Source organism: Chrysoperla carnea, chromosome 4 (assembly GCF_905475395.1).
Source record: "Chrysoperla carnea chromosome 4, inChrCarn1.1, whole genome shotgun sequence".
NCBI lineage: Eukaryota > Metazoa > Arthropoda > Insecta > Neuroptera > Chrysopidae > Chrysoperla > Chrysoperla carnea.
In genome coordinates, this window is record NC_058340.1 from 53,058,117 (window position 1) to 53,080,511 (window position 22,395).

Sequence of the window (22,395 nt, forward strand, 5' to 3'; positions counted from 1 at the left end):
TTCTTAAAATTACACTACATTTTCATCATTTTAATTTTATATTCTCGTTATAATTAAATTCATAAATATAATTCATATTTTGTAGGTATAATAATAATAAGACGTTATTATTTCTATTGAATACACTTAGAATTAATGCTGAATATGATTTCTGAAAATATTATACATATAATAATGATACAAGCATATACTGAATCGAAAACCATTTTTGGAGAATGAATAATCCAATTAAATTCATGAGACTGGAAAACAATCATCACAATACAATAAGCAGCTGAAGACATGGATATTAGAAGTAAGTGTGTTGTCGAAATTTTATTTACGTAATGCCTAAAATCAAAATAATAACAAAAACTTATTTTTATTTATTATCATTTAGCACACGCTAGAATGATAATAATTTTTATCGGTTATCCTATGATGATCCCTTTTATACCCTGCACTTTGAAAAAATTATACACACTGACGCGACGCATTTTATTCGCTTTTGCTCAAAATATATTATTATGTTATCTTTGAAAAAACGAATTACCTGATATTATTCTGCCCCAAATTTTTACATGCATACATTAACAATAATAAATATACCAATATAGGCATACAATAGGTGTGCATCAATATTAAAAGTCCTGCAATGTAAGGATTATACGATGTTTGTCCAATATAACCTGGTGTTAAATCTAAGCTAGATAAACTGTTCGTTATTCCCTTAAACATAACAAAAATTATATTTTAAAATAATACGTATAATAATTCGACGCTGAACAGAGTAAGATATTTCCAATGCTTACTTGATTAAAATAAAATGTTTTTCCCATCCAATAATGGAACATTATGATACAAGTTCGAAATTCTGGTAAATCATGTATTTGGTAACTGGTCCACAATATAACAAACAATAATATCACATTATGAGGGCGTAATAACAGCGCATTTATTAAGATCCAGAATAAAGTAAAGCCTTTTATATATGTAAATATTTTCCCGTGAATCTGTTGTTGATTTTCATCTTTCGAAATAATTATAGAAATGAAAATAATTATTGAAATAATAAATGACAAATACGCTTCCAATATACCACTGAAATAAAATTCTAAATTTACTAATAATTCTGCAAGGGTTTACTATTTTTCATAATAAAAATTTAAGAAAATTGAATGCGCTTTTCAGACACTTTGTATAATGAAACCAATTTTATTTGGATTAACTGCGTGGTTTTTGCTAAAAAGGGATATACACATACAAAAGCACAAATCCTAAATATTTAGGTATCAATATTTATATAAACTGAATAGATTAAACAGGGTGGATTTATTGTTTATAAAACTTTTAAGGGGTTGTGTAGCCTATTGTAATACTACAGTAGATGTTTTTAATTCTCCATAGGTTCATTTTTTTCCTTACTTTCAATGATTTCATCATATAACATACCTGTGTTCATTTTTTTGTAAAATGGATATAACTGTGCCATTCGATGCTCGATATAAATATACAATAAACAAATTAATATTAATTAAAACATACACAAATTTGTTTGGCTTAAATAAATGTTTACACACCAAAGATATCAAAATTAAACCTGCAAAGTTAAAATTTATTTATTTCTCGGATATACAGCAGTTTGAAATTTCGAAAAAATTTGGATTGTTGTAAAAGATTCGATTTTTTTAAGGCGAGACGCGAGAGTATATTTAAAAAAAAGATCGATCCTATTGGATATATTTAAAACAATATTGTGATATTATTAAAGTAATCTAAACAGAAAAAATGTTTAAAATTAAAATATAAAAATGGCAACAAAAAATACTTACTTGATACAAATTGAGTTGTTAGCATTGTAATATTTGATTCATTTTTATAAAATGTTGAAATATTATCTGGAACTTCATAATTATATGTTATATTCAATTCACGTATTAAACGATGAATAATTAATAATAGTAACCAATTAACAATTGTTCTAATAGTACAATTAATAGAAAATAATCGTATAAATATTATTATTAATATTGTAGAATAACAATAATTCCACACATATTGTTCATCTTGAATATAGCTAGTTGAAAACGGTAATATAATTTGTACAAAATACGCAATTATGAATAGATTTTCGTAGGAATTTTTTGATGGCGATACCTGGAATTCATTGTAAAAACTTCAAAACTTTAAAAGTACGCGTTTTTCTTTAATAATGAAATAATTCGTATAGACGTGGAACTTATTTTCCATGGTTCCTTGTCTTCAAGAAACCACCCGTCCTGAATCATTTTGAAAACCTGATCGTGTTACTATACCTTAGGTTCGTAGAATGATGTAATTAACTTTTTAAGAATATCTGTTGAGACATTGATGAAATTCATGATAATTGAGAGATATAAAAAATTCATAATTGGTAAACTTTTCAAATTGCATAATTGACAATTTTCCAAATGAAAAAAGCATATAATTATTTGCAACAGATTACATAAAACTATGATTGGTAACATCATATACAAATTGAAACTATAATCTTCTTTGGATTGAAATAAATATAAAGCCTAAAAAATTAAATTAAATCTTTTAAGGAATGCTTATATATCTAGGCTTAAAGGCTATTTTGAAAAAGCCAAAAATTACCACAAAATAAAAAAAAAACAATTCTTATAGGAAATGTCTTTTAATATTTAATATTTTGGGAAAAAATATATTGTTAGTCTTATTAACTACCTTACTCAATTAATTCTTGCTCCAAAATTATATTTCAATTGCTTGAAGAGTAATGGCAGTGGCGGATCCAGGATTTCGTTCAGGGGTGGGGTTATTTTATCATCTTCCTCTTTTTTTAGATTTTTGGGATTTTTTACCATTTATAATGATATATTAATAATCCGTACCGGGAGAGGGATAGTTGAACCAGAATCCCCGATGGATCCGCCTTTCGATTGAAATATTTAAAAAAAAAACTACAATTAAAAAAAGTATTTTTCAAAACAATTTATCTTTTCAGAACGAATTGACTCTGTTAACATCCATTTTGGAATACCGAAAAAATTTTTGTGATAAACTATATGTACTTACTATCGTATTCAAGATGATTGAAACCGTACAAACTAAAATTGTGTACAGGTCAGATGCTATAGTTCTATTTCCAACCAATTGATCACTTATAATTTTAATTTCATTGCGATAAAATGAATAAAGGATTTCAAAATCATTATCGTTTATTTTGTCATAGCTCTTGCTCTTGTTCATTTTAAAATCTTCACTAAGTAATGATTGTAAATTATTATATTTGTCATTTGTTTCTGAAAAAAACATTACTTTTATTTTGATTTAACTAAAATTTGATCGGACTCTTGAGAACTTATTTGAGTTTTCGAAATCTGGAAAGGGTTTATTCTTCTGCAAGTCATAAAAACTTTAACTTGGCACAGGATGGTATTGCAGCTTTTTTTACTTCTGAAATCGAGTTCGAATCATCTTAAATATATCGTTTTACACTCACCTTTGTATAACGTATGCAACGATGATGCATTTGATAAATTAACTAAATGTTGATAGTAGGATTCAAATACAAACAATGTTTCAGTCTTTGATAGATCAGATAATAATCCAGGTATTAAATTCCCAATACTAAATAATGGGTATGGTATACCAAATAATACTGATAATGTTGGCGCAATATCAATCTGTGAAATTGAAGTGCTGTGAATACAATTTTAACAAAAAAAAAAGTAAAATATAATGTATGTAATAGACAGCTAGTAAAATATAACATGAAAAATGACTGAATGTTGCATAATCACATAATACGTATACTTATTAAAAACACACTAGTAAAAACATTCTAAGTATTATTAACATGTTGCATGTGATGGGTACAGCAAGAAAGTGACTTACTGTTGCAAATATAGTGACGAGAAAATACGTGATGAATATTCTACGTGGAAAACATTGGACACATGATTTGCAAACATTACACGGGCTGTTTAGTGTTTTACATTATGACCAATTGCTTGTTTTGTATAGTTAACCAATCAAAAAATTACTTAAGCAAAAGTTGCAGGGTTTGAAGGGGGACATCATGTTCTGACATCAGATTGGAACTAGTTAAGTCCTACAATGGGACTTAATAGAGATGGCTGGTAGGTATTTTACATTGTCAGATTCCGAACATAATTAATTTCAAATTTGATATTATATTCGATTTGTGTCAAACAACCATTCTGATAGTTGATTTTGAATTTAATTAGTTTCTTAGTTCAGATTATAAGTTTTTTTTGTTATTCCAAAATACTTTTAGGGTTTCTGACCCCACTCTTGTTTAAGAACATTATGTCATCGTCTAAAATTAATGTATGGTACGTCGTGTCGGCCATTGTTAGACAGATAATGCAATTGAGTCATGATTCTCGTCAGTGCTATATTAATTTAAGCCCAGTTGATAGATTTTAGCTTTGCCTTTGTAATATTATGCAACATTAAATCTCTTCCTAAGGGGTTATTCTGTACCTTGCACAAGGATATCCAATTGAAATGAGCGGAATATTAATTTCGAGTGGTGAACCTCCAGCATGATTTCCATCATCTTTCATGCCATGATCAGTAGTTACAATGAAAAGTGTTTTTTGTTCTGTAATATTTTCCTAAAATTAAAAAAAAAGGATTAATTTTAAAAATATACTTTAGGATAATCTAATTATAATACAAATTTTACCCATATTTTTAATTGTTGATGTATTTTTTTAATTATACCATCCATTTCCAATAGTTTTGGTCTGATGAATCGATTGCTGTGCCCTTTAGAATGTCCTATGTGATCCAAACCAAGATAATGTAAGATCATGATATCCCAATCATGTTTTTCTAATTCAGAATTCAAATGGCGTGTTACATTATCATCTACCTAAAAACAATTTTGTTAATTGAAAACATGAAAAGAGCTATTAAACAAAAAGAAAACTTATTTTAAAGTAGTATTTTAGCCGACGTGCCAATAGTATTTGGACAATACAAGTGCCATTTCAATTAAGAAACAAAATCCATCACGTAGGAGCTGCTTAAACCAAGCGAATTTTATTTAAGAATAATTTAAGTAGAAATAATAATTAACTTAAATAAAATTTAAAAAAGGAGGAGAAATTTGTTTTTAAGTATTGATAAATATTTTGTAACTCATACAAAGAACTTTTGTAACTCACAATAAAAATTAGTTTAATTAATAATCGTGATGGGGTGGTGTATGCATGGTATATGCATGGAAGAGGTGTATTCAGTTTCTCCAAAGAAATGAGTAGTTGAAATAATTAGGGAAAAAGTAAATACACAGGATAACATAATGGACCCTAGACTTCAAAGTGAGAGTTGGCATTGCTGAAACAGTCTTTCAACCTGCCTACCTACAAAGAAAGTGTATGTGGGAAAGAGTTTTGAAATAAGGATCTGAGTGTTGAAATAAGAATCTGATCTGATTATTAAGGTAACATGGAAATATTTTGTGTTTGAGAAGTGTTCTGCCAATCGAAATTATGAAAGTCAATTATTACCGAAAATTGACAAAAGATATTGTAATAATGGTAAGTAAAATAAAGAGCATGGTAAATATATAACGAACTTTTCGATATGTTAACACTGAAAAAGTGAGGTCAAAGGAAGTGAAGGTTATAGCGCGGTAGTCTTTGTTTTTAAAGTTGAAATTTCCCAGCAAACACGACATTCATTGACGAAGTTCGTCGGGGCAGTTAGTAATCTCTATATATATTGAATTTTAATTATTTCGCATTGAACAAATCAATGAAATATTTTCATCCATTCAAATATTCTAAATATTAACTATTACCTATACTCTATTAATACCTCCGTAAAATCTGTGATAAAAAGAGAAGCTGTACCATCACTGCGAGTGAATATTTTTGAAAATAAATCTATCCATAAATTATCTCCAAAAAATATTATTTTTTGATTATCATTGTGAGCAAGTTTAAGTATATTATCTATTTGCAGTTCATTACTTCCAAAATTTGCTATAACATCTATTAAATTTGGCACTAAACCTGTCGTTAAAGCCTGAAACAATATAAAATTATCTTCTGTAAAATTAAATCCATTTAGGTAGTTTACTTATTGTATACATATTATCCCAAACTTTTGAGAACATTTAAAACGAATGCTTACTTTTATTCGAGGTAAAGTGACGGTTGGAACTTCGGTTCGTGTAGGAAAATAACAACAGTTTTTAGTCTTATATAAGCTGTTTAAATATGGCATATTTTTTGTTGAATTCACAAAATCTTCACGTAAGGCATCTATGATCATAATTACAGTTCTATGCACTTTTCGTTCAATATTTCTGAAAGAAAATTTCTTTTTTTTAATATATCATCTCATTTTTATTCTTAATACCTATCTTATTTATTGATTGTCATATATGCATTATTTATAAATAATTTGTAACATGCCACGAAAAAACAATTTTTTAATATAAATAGGAATAAAATATTAGTAAATAAATAAAATAAGTAAATAAATAAACAATAAAAAGGAATACAGTGGACTCGCGGTAATTCAACAAACGTTTTGCAAGGTGGTGTCGAATTATCGAATTTGTCGGACTTCCTGTAGTCCAGATTTTTGAAAAGGAACTTGTAATCCGACAAATTACATGTCAAAGTGATAAGTTTTCAATCATTTTCTAATTTTAGCCACGAAAAATTCATATATTTATAATAAATCTGCACTGTAATATAGTTACGTCAAATTACAAGGGGTGTCGGATTTTTGTCGAAAAACTAGTTCAGTACTGCGAACGGCCCTACACATACGATTAAGATTTAGGTTGCAAACCAGTTTGAAACTAGATTGCTTTGACACGGAAATCAGTCGGTTTCCGTGGTTACTTGCTAATAAATTTCGCTGTATTCATTTTGATTAGCAAATTAATTTGATTCAATCTGCATCTGTGGACTGGGTGGTTAAAAAGTTCCATCCGTGGACTGGGTTTTTTTTACCAATTTTCAACAAAATTTGTTTTTATCATGGAAACTTGCTGGTTGCAAACTAGTTTCCAATTGTTTTGCAAACTAAAGCCCACTTCCCAAGATTTTAATTTAATATTACAAACAAGAAGACGAATTTGTAAACAGTCGATTTACGTGATTTTTTTCACAATTTTTATTGGCATTCTGATGGTCAAAAATTGATTTGCAACCAGTTACAAACTAGTTGCATTAACTAGGGGAGACCCTAAAATCTTTTAGAATCTTTTAGTATTCTATAAACATGCGATTAGAAGTAAAATAATTAAACTTACGATTTAAAAGGCACACCATTTGATTTAAAATTACTATTTGGAAAATAAACTTGTAAAAAAATTAAAAGACTGAAAAAATAAATAATTATATTTAAAAATAAAAAATGTTGTTTTTTCATTTTAACTCTAAAAAACTAAAATTATACTAAATTATAATCGAACACGTGAAATATTCATATAATATTTTTACAATATCTTATCTTTTATTTATTTACTGAACCTATGTCCGATATTGATAGACAATTTACCAAGGAAATCAATATTTACTTAGAAGCAAGTTTTAGTTATTTTAAAATGGTAATAGGTAATATTTTATTTGTTAATATTAATGTCATGGTTTTTTATTTAAATCAAGAATAAAAAAAAAAGTTAAACATTAGAATAGGTATTGTTAACTCATTTTATAAACCTATTCGAGCTATAGCAATCGAAGTAGGAAATACCAAGTTTGGCGATAGAATCGAGTTTGGGCATATTATACAGAAAATCAAGCCTTGGCTAAGATAAATAAATCAATTTTGGTTGGCTAATGGCTAGCCCTTACCGAAGCCTTAACAAAATTTTACAAATCAAGCTTGTTATTATATTCTTTTTTAGTAATCTTACAATAAATATTTATAAAAATCTTCGATCGATTTCAATGAAATTTTGTAAGGAATTTTTTTATCTCGGTTAGAGAACACCAAATTTTTTTATTGACAATTTTAGGTTTTTATAGAGAAAAGATTGAATTTACTTCTAGCTTCTATAAATTTTCAATAGATGGCGGTGAGAGTTATACAATTTCTCTCAAGCAAACAAAAGAATTTTTTATTTTATGTAAGTATTCAATAGATAGCCCTGTGTTTCAATTTCTAATATTTATTTGATGCTTCAATTTCAAACAGGTGCCTCGCAATAAATTCAATATAAACAACGTGCGTGTTCAGTTATTTGTGTAAAAATATCTTATTTTCATTGAGCTGCATATTATTTTGTATTTTTTTATACAATTATAATACGCGAAATTCTGTGTTATATTTTCGTTGTTGATTTTAAAAGTCACAGCAACGAGTGGCCGAGTCGGCTAGTAAATAAATCTGGTTCGATCATGTATTGTCAACTCTCATATGCCGGGGTACAGGCTCGGATTAGAGTTCGAAGGTGAATAGGATATTTAAGATATTCGCTATAATGTTTTAAAATTAAAAATTTGAAATTTTTCGAAATATTAATTTTATAATTAAGTTTAATTAATTACTATAATTACGGTAGGCTTTCAAGGTTTATTAGACGAATTAGCTGCATAGAATTCTATCTATTCTCTATATCACTTTATAAATTCGTTCAGTGTCAGATGTATGCATGGGCGTACCCATCGCTATTGACCCAATTGGGGTGTAGCAAAACAAGAATTTTTCACAGAGCTTCATAAAAAAACGCCTTTTGTTTTTTCTAGAATGGCCTCTATAAGATGATTTTGTTTTATTGCATTGCTTAGTCACTAGACTTGAGTGTAATGAAAATTTAATGACGACAACCTGACGCCATATTATGAAAAAGAAAAAAAATGAAAATCGACGAACTATGTTATGCGGGGTTTCATTGAAGAGGTATAAAATGTACAAATTGCTTGTCGTAAGAATAATTAAAATCGGGCCACGCGTTTGGTATTTAGAGAGCTACAAATGAAAGTCGGATACTAACTATTGTTAATGTGAGATATATTTGAAAATCCTAACTAAAAATGGGAATTTAAAAAATAAATAAACCCGACTCGCACGACCATTAGTTTACATAACTGTTTTAACAGTAGGAAAACATTAAAAATCTAGACCGGCTCAAATTTTTCCTTAATAGATCTCGACTGCTCAAGTCCGCGCTATGTAAACTACTGGTCTTGTTTTTTTATTTTCAGTATTAACTGTACGTAGTCGGGCTTTTTGACTTTTAATATTAATTTTTTTATTTTACTCACATTTTTAAAATATTTATTACTCATTAAAAGGAAAATTATTTAAAACACCGCCATTTTTATGTCATTTCATTAACAATGTTTTTAGTAAATAATTTCGAATAATTTTAGATTTTTAAAATAGTTCGATAAAATAGTTTAGAAATTATAAGTTTTTAAAGCTATATACTTAGTACTTACATATAAATTATGATTACTCATTAAAAGGAAAATTTTTTAAAATATCGCATAAATACAGTAATTTTTGTAAAATTTTTTTATTACGCAAACAAAATATGGAAGCAGTTAATAATAATTTAATAATAATAATTTTTCAAATATTGAGTGTTGGTGAGTTTAGTGTATACCTATCTAAGAAAATTATGTTTTTTTTTACGTTGCGAAATACCGAAAAAAGAAAATAACATTTGAGAAAGCACAAAAGAAAAACGCACCAATCTAGTATAAAGCTCAATCTCAATAAAATCCGAAATTGATTGTTGATGGTTACTGTTACAGAATAAAAAGTCTGTTGTTTTCTCGTTTTACCTTTACTTTTACTAGCAAATTTAAACAAAAATAGATAAAATGGTGTAAAAGCAAATTTAAAATCAGAAAACATGAAAATCCAAAAAGTCTCCGGAGCTATCTGTGAAGTAAAAATCAAATAAATAAACAACGGTTTTTTAAATATTTTAAATCTATCTTAGGGGAAAACAATTAATTTTATGTTTTCCGTTTCTCTGAACTTTACTTTTATGTGGCCCTTTAAGCTTCAACTTATGGGGATGATCGAATAATTTCTTTTTCGGGAAAATTTGGTTAAAACAGGAGTCCTTTTTAACTACAGTAATAATTTCTAATCGCTTTGTTTTATAGTGACTGCAAGTTATATGAAGAAAGATTTACTGGATTGCATTGTGCCTGAATCCACATGTCCTAACTCAAATATATCATTTTGGATTTACACAAGGTAGGTTCCATTACCTATATTTAATTAAATGAGATCATTTTATGGAAAACGGTAAATTGACAATCCCATAATGTTTCTATTTCAATTCCTACCACTAATATAACGCGCTTTCATAAGCTTGGTATGTATCTATATAACGGAATCTTTGAACGTGTTTTTCACCCACTTCAAAACGTCGGATTGAATGAAAACTTCGCACACTTATCACGGAGTAATTTGTCTGATTGTCTTGATAAAGATTTTGTAGGATTTCTTTAGGATTAACGATTAACTAAAATATTTGATAGTGGAAGCGCAGATAACATTCCATAAATAATATTAATAAATATTAGTTTAAAAAAACTAAAATACACACTTTTGCAGCTAGCTGAACTAAAAAGTAGAAAATAAATACTAGTAAGAGATATCAAGCTGAAATTTTTATAGCGTGCTTAGGACGTAAAAAGTGAGGTCGAGTTCGTAAATGAGCGACATAGGTCAATTTTCGGTCTTGGATCCGTAGGACCCATCTTATAAACCGTTAGAGATAAAACAAAAATTTAAATGTAAAAAATGTTCCTTATAAAAAAAAAAAAAAACTTTTGCTTAAAACTTTTGCTTTTTTCATGCGACACAATAATCAACACTGTCTATACATGGTATTTCAACAATTAACTCAGTCAATTGTTTGTTTTATCGTAATAACAAAGACAAATATGTTTTTAAATATTGACCATATCATATGTTTCTATCTTAATAACAATGTTCAATATAACAATATTTAAAAAAAAATTTTTTAGTAATGATGCTGATAATCCGACACGTTTCTATATTAATGACATTAACCATCTATCTACCTTAATAACATCGTCTCGTTTAATGTATTTCGATAATACGCTTAAAATACTAATCCATGGGTATGGTCAGAATAGAAACGATACTAATTTCAAAATGTTACGCACAGGTACCTACTTTGTATTTAACTCTTAATAATTGTATTTTAATATCCTTTTTTCTACCATGTATAAATTATAGAACAGAAAAACGCAGTTTCCAGGAGTTTTCCCATTTTCGGAAGAAGGGGGTTCCAATGAAAAAAGTAGAAAATTTCCCCTTATGTTTCAAAGAATTTTGCGTTGAATGTCGAAAACCACATCTTTCTATCATGTCTAGAAGGCCTTTTGAATTTTAGATTCTGAAAAACTCAAAAATTTGAATGTTCCAGTTAGACCTTAAAGCTTATATCTCTTTGTACCACGTAAAAGTATAAAAAAAGACGCTAGTGTTTGCGAAGCACCAAGGTTTCTATACTTCATAAATTCAAAACTTTAACTTTGTACAGAATGAGCTACGGAGTTACGGACAAAAATCTACGGCTTTCGGGTCTCGAAAATTAATTTTCACTTAAAAACTATTGCAAACTTATATAATTATTATTCGAGATGTCCAAAATAGATTCAAACCGATTCCAACTTGGTGTCTTCAGGAGGCAGAGTATTTTTAAAAAAAATTAATGAATCTCTGTATAATTTATCAAAAAAATTAAGGTCTACTTTTTCGACAGGTTTCTTTAAAAAAAGTAATTGCAGTATAATTATGGTTGATTATGGTCCATTAGCAGAATTGCCATGTTATCAAACGGCTGTTATAAATTCTGAATTAGTTGCTAATTGTACAGCTAAAATGATTGATTATTTAGTAGAAAATGCATCAATACCAATAAACTCAATCCATGTAATTGCCCATAGTTTAGGTGCACAAGTTTCTGGTAAAATTGCGAATTATTTAAAATCTGGTAAAATAGGTCGAATATCAGGTACAAAACATTCATTGGTATTAAATTTCGATTTTGTTCCAGTTTCTTAGAACAACTTTTCTATTATATAAATGCACGTATTTCGACTATCATATAGTGTCATACACAGGTGTGACCGTAATCAAATTAGCATCGAGTAACATACACTATAAAAGTAATTACGATTAACTAATTCATACTGATGATGACTATATGGTAGCCGAATTACGTGTTCGTATATAAATACATAGAATATAAAAATTGATCTAGGAAATTGGAGCAAAATCCAAATTTTATTCGAAATATTCTACACTTCTCATTTACCTATTATCTTTGATAATATTTATTTGTTCTTTGGTATAATTAAATTTATTAGGCTTAGATCCAGCATTACCGTTATTTGAGACAGACGATTTAACCAAAATATTAGACAAAGAAGATGCACAATTTGTGGATATTATACATACAAACGCTTTAGTTTATGGACAAATAAAAGATACCGGACATATTGATTTTTATGTAAATGGTGGTACAATTCAACCAGGATGTGATACAAGTTTATCAGGTGTGTATAATCAGGTGTGGGAGAAATCTGCTTCTTCCCCCAGATAAGGTAGTATACTTTTTGCAATTTCAGCCCTTCTCCGCAAAATTTGCTCTTTTTAAAGGATAAATTCTGTTAATAGGCTTGGGGTCACTCTCAAAAAATTCTAGAATCATTTATTACATTATGGAGACCCTTTCATACATTGCAGAATTTACGTAATTATCGAAATGAAAATGTGATCATAGCGCCGGTCGCGGGGCAAATAGCCTTACACCATCGTATAGGCGAAATATTTGCGGTGGTATGGTGGCTATTTGGAACTGACCGAAAATTGTGGCATGGTGATTTTCGTAAATGACAGAAGTAAAATGAATAGTTTAAAAAAATTTTGCCTGTAGCAAATATAGCCCAGAGAAATAAGACAATAAAAATGTCGATCGGCTCAAAAAATCCAAGTGAAGTTTTTTCACCGAGATTATCTTTATTCGGATGCAATAAATGACCAATGAAAAGTCCATTGCAAAATCATGTGCACAACGGAAATTTAACAAACTTTTAACGACGCGGCAACATAATAAATCCGACATTGAAGAAAATAGTCATTAAATTAAATTTTACAGTTACAGAAAATACCAGTTGTAATCATGTGAGGAGTGTCGTTCTGTATGCTGAAAGTATTGACAATACAATACCTTTCGTTGGCAGGAAATGTGGTAGTTTGTTTTTACATAACTTAGGAGTATGTCGATTTTTAATTTTAAATCCTTTGGCAACAATGGGCGAATATGTGTCACGGGAGTAAGTAAAACATTTTTTTTATGGGTTTAATAAGTTCAAGTTCAAAATGAATTTATTAAATCGTCAGTTTACAGTGAGTAATTACAAAAGATCTTAAAATTATAGTATCTAGCCTAGACTTAACTTATATTACATCGTCTTATAAATAAAATACTATAAAAATTGAATACATCGTTAAAAATTAATGGAAAACTATAGAGCAGAAGTGGCGAAGTTTGTTACAGTGCCTTAAAAAAGTTACTAATAAAGGTAAAAATCATGATTTGGGTGGGGGAAACAGATTAATGTGGACTAAAATTTGGTAGTAAGTGCGTCTCTGCAATTGCTTTTGAGGGGAACTAGACTGGCATATTTTAAGAGTTTGTGAATGGAAACTGTATAAATCACTTTCAAGAATAGCGAGTTACTAACGACTTTTTAATCAATTAAACTTCCATTAATTTTATTCAACAAATATCCGCCATCGGGATTTGAACCCGTAACATTTCAGAAGATCAATTCGAAAGAATTGATCTTCCGTCCTAATTTTTGATGCTTGAAGGCTGGCTTTAAAATTGGTTACCAATCCAGAACACATTACGAAAAAACTGCACTAATTTTATAATCAAATATTTATAAAAAATTGCATTTCTTTCTGAAAATTTTAAAATGACGTAAACTTTTAAGATAATGTATTAATTTTTTTAGTAAAACTGGAAAATATTATTTAAGTACAAATAAGGAGCCACCGTATGCCCTGGGGAAGGATGGAGCTGATTAAATTATGAAAATAGAAATAATTTTTATTTCTTTTTTTATTTTGATAAAATAAATTTGAGAATTCTATATTTGATTTTTTTAAATACTTCATATTGATCAACTTTTAACTCACAAAACATTTTTTGTTTAAATCTCAAAACAATGAAGAGGTTTTAAAAGTTTCCAGGTGTTATGATAATACCCTGCAGATGATGGCCGGAGATTGAAAACCTACTTCTATGACATAATTTCACTCTTATACTACTGTGATCGTGTTCTTTGTGGTAAACGCTAAACATTGACTGCTTTTGTGGCCAGATTGAATTTTTGATACTTGCAGAAAACATTATCACCCTTTTTATTATGCCCTTGATTTGATAAAAGCAGTCGGAGTAAAACGATGCCTTGTATAAATTAGCAACCAAGGCCATCTGGAAGGGGTAGTCTCGTGACACCACTTATTAAAAGTAACCTTAGAGGCGTTCATTTCATGTCAGTAATAAAATGCAACTTTGGTTCAGCTACATTTTCGCCAAACGTTTTCGGTGAGTAGAATGTTATGTTCAATTATTCCGTATTATTCCATAGTATTCTTAAGGACGTTCCCAAAAAATGAATTAAATTTTATGCAAAATTTAACAGCTTAAATCTAAAAATTGACCTTTTTATAAATGGCAATAATGAGAATTCATATACACGATTAAAACATGATCCCAAGGAAATGCGATTCTTTGGGAACGTGTCCTTAAATTTGTTTCTTTTTTTATACCATGCATATATGTTATATGCAAGGTATATTAAGTTTAGTCCCAAGTTTGTAACGCTTCAAAATATTGATACTAAGCAAAAAATTTTGGCATAGGTGTTCATAAAATCATCCAATTAGTCCATTTACGGTTGTCTGTCTGTCGTCTGTCTGTCCGTCTGTCATCATGATTACTCAAAAACGAAAAGAGATATCAAGCTGGAATTTTTATAGCGTACTGAGGACGTAAAAAGTGAGGTCAAGTTCGTAAATTAGCAATATATGGCAATTGGGTCTTAGGTCCGTAGACTCATCTTGTAAACCGTTAGAGATAGAACAAAAGTTTAAATGTAAAAAATATTCCTTATAAAAAAATAACCAACTTTTATTTGAAACATTTTTTCGTAAATATCACTGTTTACCCGCGAGGGCGAAAATTAGGCGTAAATTGTATAGTATGTAATTATGGGAATATCAGTTACGTATGTGTGACATGTATGTATGTGTAATGTGATAGAGTCATCAACACAGTCTATGCATGGTATTTCAACAATTAACTCAGTCAATTGTGTGTTTTTACTTGTTTTTAACAAAGACTATAGGATAGACAAGAAGCAGAAGTATAATTATAAGTGACATCTGGAGTCTGAGGCGATCAACTATTAAGTTTGTAGGCCTTTGCGGGTATGACTATTAAGTTTAACTACTTTGCGGGGGTGACTATTAACTATTAAGTTTGAAAGCCTGACTCGGTAGAGGCGCTGAAACTCGTATACTACGATTTTACATTAGCTCATATGGGCTGCTTCTCCTCTATCCTATGCTCTTTGGTTTTTAATTAAATTCGTTTCTTTTATTCGTTATATTGTTGTGCCATCTGTAAGAAGCTTGATAAACTAAATATTAAACAGTAAAGATATCAACCAATACAGAATTCTATTATGTAGATAAACCAGATAAAAATATCATGACAATACACTACTAAACTGTCATCCAGTTTCGTAAGTCATACATAATACCCAACTGTCAATTATATATTTTAGTTTCTGTTTAATCAATAAGTTGAAACACAATTTAATATAATCATCCGATTCATGGTTTATAACTTGCCATTATGGCGTTACATTTTTCAAGAAATTAGTGTAATTTGTGCAAAATAATTATTAATTTTAAAGTGATACATTCAATAGGTAAGTTAATAAAAATTAGTTTTATTACTATGCAAATGCTTAATTTTATTAACATTAAAACTAATAAATAACAATAAAAATATCATTTAAATAATTTATTTTAGTTATTAATTATTGTCATTATTTTATAAACTGTTTTTTTAATCATTTTCTAATGAAATATGGATTAAAAATTATTTCATTGTTTAGTACCTTTCACTAGTTTATTGTAGGAAATTTTATTGATTGGAAGGGGTATTTTTAAACAAGCTGCTTAATTTTATAAGAAGTTTAATTGAGTTTTAAAAATTAATTTATAAATCTGAATACAATTTTCTTAAATTAATTCTGGAAAACAATAGAAATGAATTGTATTGATCTTTTATTGTTATCCCACTCTAAGCACAATATGGGGATACATTATTATATTGAAAATTTAAAATTTACTATTTAGTTAAAACTGATAACCTTGCTGCAAAAGCTAATTGAATTTTTTATTTTCTATTTTTGTATCATTTTTTATAGATTAAATTGGTAATTTTTTGATATAAATTTAGTCCCTAGTAATGTTTAAATAATTGAGTTTTAAATTGCTTACAAAGCTATCAATCTTGCATTAAATCAATATTTGCAATTACTTAAATGCAATTTATAGATGTTTTATTGTCATGTGATTGTAACCGGCACCAGTTAGTATTGATTTAATTAAATGCCGGTTATTTTTTATTATACTCTAACTCTCTAAGTAAGATTACAGACAATGTTTTACACCGTTAGCTTTGCTTTTTAGCAATCGAATAAATTTTGTGATGTTAATCAACTGATTACCAATTTCAATGGTAATGCTTATAGAGTGAACTTTGACCTTGAACTTCCATGATGAATGCGTCTCACCACCTTTTTATACCCCATACCAAGAATTAGAATTATTCATATGGACATTGTTGGTATCTTAGGGCTATTGACAAAGAAAAATAAAAAAACCCAGATCATACTTTACCCTTGAGTGTATTATTTGAGTGGTTGGAGGTATATTGCGCAAATTTGAAAGATTTTTTTTTACTGTTTTATTGGCTACAACTATGCGCAAAGTTACTAACAAAAAATTACTAACAGTAGAGCTGTTTAGTCTTAGGGAATACGTAGCAGAAAGTATGTACAATTAAATATAATTACTCAATATTTTTTATGATTTTCATGGCAACGGTAATAGGGAATATTCTTGAAAAAATATGGTTCAAATATTTTTCTTCCGTATCTTTAATGACTGGGCATTTCAACTAAACGATTATTTTAGTAATTAATATCATTTTAATTACTTAAAATTAATTAATAAAAGTACAAATTCAGTGAGGGCATTTGAAAATTTCTAAAATGGAAATTCAAATTTTAATATGGACGTAACATCATAGTACAGGCTTGTCAAATTTGTTGACATACTGTATGGTATTAATTACTTACATTTTATATGGTATTACATTGAGTTATATTATTCTACGGCTTTTTATTAGAAAACTTAATAATAACGAGTGTAAATTCTGTGTTGTAAATTAATTTTTCTAAAGGGTAATAGTGTACCGTTAGCACTTTTTCTTATAAAACATCCTAGAACATCAGGAAAAAAACCATTTTCAAGCATTTTTTACGTAGATTACGAATCCATATGCGACAATACCTAAAAACTTATAGTTTTTCTTTAATTCAGGAAAATATACTCAATTTTCTTGGTTAATATTTTCAAGCCTAAAAATTAATAACTGTATTAAATTAATTAAAAATAGGTCGTTATTTACCTTATTTATTATTAAATATGTTAAAATTATACAAAAATTATAAAAATATATTCAATAAAATAATATTTTTAAATATTTAAGTATTAAGTTTCAAAATGAATATGGCGTCAACATATAACATCTATCTTGTTTGTGTAAACATGCAAAAATAGGGTTGACGACACAATTAATGGATAGTATGAAAGCCTAAAAACAACTATTAATCTACGATACTCATGCTAACTCGATCCCGTTAAAAGTATGGTTGACATCAAATCAAAGAGTGAACGCAAGGGCCAAAAACCCGCAGACCCGTCCTAACTCGACCCCATTAAAGGCATGGCCAACCTGTTGATCACAGGGTGAATTCAATCACAGAGTGAACGCAAGGGTCAAAAACCCGCAGACTCGTCCTAACTCGACCCCATTAAAGGCATGGCCAACCTGTTGATCACAGGGTGAATTCAATCACAGAGTGAACGCAAGGGCCAAAAAACCCGCAGACCTGTCCTAACTCGACCCCATTAAAGGCATGGCCAACCCGTAGATCACATGGTGAACGCATGAGGCAAACAACTCGCAAATGGCTGCGTTCATCTTGTGTACCACAGGTTGGTCATGCTTTTAAGGTCTAGTTAGCACGAGCTCGCAAAATTTTTGGCTTTTGCTTTCACCATATGATTGAATTCACCCTGCGATCTACGGGTTGGCCATGCCTTTAATGGGGTCGAGTTAGGACGGGTCTGCGGGTTTTTGGCCCTTGCGTTCATTCTGTGATTGAATTCACCCTGCGATCTACGGGTTGGCCATGCCTTTAATGGGGTCGAGTTAGAACGGGTCTGCGGGTTTTTTGGCCCTTGCGTTCACTCTGTGATTTGATGTCAATCGTACTTTTAACGGGATCGAGTTAGCATGAGTATCGTAGATTAATAGTTGTTTTTAGGCTTTCATACTATCCATCAATGGTGTCGTCAACCCTATTTTCTAAATGTATACACAAACAAGGTAAATGTCACTTGTTGACGCCATATTTGTTTTGATACCTACTAAATACTTAAATATTTAAAAATATTATTTTATTGAATATATTTTTATAATTTTTGTATAATTTTAACATATTTAATAATAAATAAGGTAAATAAAATATCATAAAAACATATGTTTAATTAACTTAACCCATATATTCCATTTTAGGCTTATAATATAACTTGTATTAACCAAGAAAATTCATATTTTCAAAAAGCATATTTTCCTGAATTAAAGAATTTTTCGGTATTGTCGCACATGGATTCGTAATCTACGTAAAAAATGCTTGAAAATGGTTTTTTTCCTGATGTTCTAGGATGTTTTATAAGAAAAAGTGCTAACGGTACACTATTACCTTTTAAAGTGTAAATTATACATTGAGCTGTCACCAATTGACAGATCACGTACTTATACGTCATCAACAGAGAGCGCCAAAAAACTGCGTTTAAATATCTCAAAATTATAATGTATTTTAAATATTTTTTTAACACTTAATTACAGCATTTTTAAGCAGTATTTATACTTTTTACTACAAATGAATTAAAAAATATAAAAAAAATACATGAATATTCTCTATTGATATTAACCATAAAACGGTGCACCCTGTATGTATAAACAATTTAATCACATTATTTCCTATTATCTACATTAAATATTTATATTTATTTCCCATTAAATATTTGTACTGTTGAGTAATATTCAAATATTTGTAACTTATTGCATATTATTTAAAAAATATAATCATTTCAAAATATTTATGATGTATCAAATAAATATCCCAGCAATAAAAAGAAGTTGTAATACCGCAAGCGAAAATTTTTTAAACATTTCAAAAACTTTGAGGTTGTTAATTAAACTTATAAACCGGACCTTTGCTCGAAAAATGGGTAGGGATTCTCATCTTGTCGAAACTCACATCAATTGTTGGGATTCCTTAAAAACACATTTTTAGCCTTCGATAACTCTCGTTGAAGTTGAATTCGAAAATTAACGATTTAACGATTGTGAAAGGGTAACCAAAATTTTGTCCGCCAAACTTATCTGACAATATCCAGGAGATGGATGAAAAACTCATTAGCCTTTTTTCACCCCTTTCATATTATTAAATCGGGTTTATATGACATTAAGCACAATCAACCAATAATTTAAATTTCTCTGCCAAATTGGAACCGTCTATTTCTTACAGTTTCGAAGAATAGCTATGCAAATCTAAGAGCAATAAATTGTGTAATAAAGATAGAAGGTTGCCAATCGGTATGTAGCTTTGAGTTGTTAGTCCGCAGGACAGCACCATTTTTGTTAAATGATTGATATATAGTTAAAAATTCGTGAGTGGCTTCCTTTTGGCGAATCTACCAAACCACTACTACTTTCTCTTTATTACTTTTTTCGAAAAAGCGTTTTCAAATAAGCATGATAACTTTTAAGCTATCAGTCTGATAAAACGCAGCAGGGAATTTGTCGGGCTCTATGACCACTTGATAACATTAAAAATTATTAAAGAAATATAGCAAAAGTGAGCTATGTATGTATTGAAAAACAACTAAGTGAAAAATACTTAAGTATTAGTAAACAAGCTCATCGGGGCATTATTTTTGTCGTACAAAATATTATCAAGTGGTCATAGTGTCTGACAAATTCCTTGCTGGGTTTTTTCAGTCCGATAGCTTAAATATGACGTTATCATGCTCATTTGAAAACGCAGCACTGTCGTAAAAAGTTGTCGAGAGACAGTTTGGTAGGCTCGTCAAAAGAAAGTCAATCACGAAGTTTCAAGAATGTATTAATCATTTAACAAAAAAGATGCTGTCCGGCGGACTACGGATCTATAGAGCCTAATGTCGTACCAACCTTTTCTGATTATTTTAAGAAGATGAAAGTGGCTATTTCCCCAAGTTTAGTTTCCAGAGGTTTCCAGGTAGGTTTTTCACAAATCTACAAAAGATAGAAGGTTGCAAATTTGCAGGTAACTTCGAATAGCAGGTTTATTAATCCTAATATTATTTCAACCTCATGTTGAAAATGGTTTATTATAACAATAGCCAATTTTTGTTTATTAAAATTAATTTCAGATTCCGCAGAATAAATACAATTTTTTTCTTAGCGCAAACAAAGTAAACTTGGCGATATGTTTTTTAGATGTGTGTATGTATACTCAATGTCACAAAAAATGCTCGTTTTAAAACATTCTAAGTGTTACTATTATAACATAACATATGATGCGTACGCTTAGAATGTTTTAACTGTGGCACTTTTTCTGACAGTGAGTGTACATGCTTTGAAACAAACTTTGGGATATACATATTTTGGTCGAAAACCGAGATCGGACCTAAGTTCGAAAATTTATTCAGCAAAAAACGGAAAAAAGGTTAATTTGTCGATGTGCAAAACGGTTGTTGTATTCAGAGCACTAAAAATTAATTATATCTGTTTAAAATATAATAATCTAAGTAAACATGCTTAAAATAATAACAAGTATGACAAGGTACAAATACATACATAATAAAGTATTAATTAAATATATTGAACTTTGATTGATATTATGACTAAATAATTATTATTAGTACCTCTATTAGTACAAGAAATACAGTACATTTTATTAACTCGCTCTCGTGTATGCCTGTTCGGGTCTTTTGTATTTAATTTCAAACTAACTTCCCGTAGTGGTAGAAACTTGAAATTTTGAACATAGATAAGATAATAAATGACAATGCATGGAAATTCAATGCTAACAAGTGAAACTTACATTATTTTAAAAACCCCTGACAAATATTTCAGGTACGGAACTCTTAACTCGCACTTGAAACATAGCTAAAAATATTCTCCATTAAACTTCTTTTTATACTATGTATATATGAAATATACATAGTATATTAAGTTTAGTAACAAGTTTGTAACGCTTAAAAATAATGATGCTAGGAAAAAAATTTTGTCATAGGTGTTCATAAAATCACCTAATTAGTCCATTTCCGGTTGTCCGTCCGTCTGTGGACACGATAACTCAAAAACGAAAAAAGATATCGAGCTGAAATTTTTACAGCGTACTCAGGACGTAAAAAGTGAGGTCAAGTTCGTAAATGAGCATCATAGGTCAATTGGGTCTTGGGTCCGTAGGACCCATCTTGTAAACCGTTAGAGATAGAACAAATGTTTAAATGTAAAAAATGTTCCTTATCAAAAATTAAACAACTTTTGTTTGAAACATTTTTTCGTAAACATCACTGTTTATCCGTGAGGGCGCCAATTAGGCGGAAATTTTATAATATGTACTATACTTGATTATCAGTTATGTATGTGTCACATGTTTGTATGTGTAATGTGATAATGAAATCAACACTGACTATGCATGGTATTTCAACAATTAACTCAGTCAATTGTTTGTTTTCACTTGTTTTCTCATAGTCTTCTCCAATTTGAGTTGATTTTGAAGATCATCTATTCTGTTTTAGTTGTTTCGGGTAAGGAACGATAAATTCGAACTTGAAACATAAGTAAAAACACTTTCCATTAAATTATCTTTCAAAATAATCAAAATTGGTTCATCCGTTCAGGAGCTACGATGCTATAGACATCGAGACAAACATACATAGCGGTCAAACTTATAACAACCCATTTTTGGTTCGACGGTTAAA

General features: G+C 29.2%; 1 protein-coding gene across 1 annotated transcript; it reads left to right on the forward strand.

The window, feature by feature from the left end:
* The first annotated feature begins 93 nt into the window (after positions 1 to 93).
* LOC123298778 (endothelial lipase-like) lies at positions 94 to 14,073 on the forward strand. Its single transcript, XM_044880875.1, has 7 exons — positions 94 to 295; positions 10,101 to 10,194; positions 10,974 to 11,137; positions 11,738 to 11,989; positions 12,345 to 12,533; positions 13,136 to 13,313; positions 14,001 to 14,073. Exons 1-7 carry the CDS (start codon positions 283 to 285, stop codon positions 14,071 to 14,073), a joined length of 963 nt encoding a protein of 320 aa, XP_044736810.1. The 5' UTR covers positions 94 to 282.
* Positions 14,074 to 22,395: the final 8,322 nt, after the last annotated feature.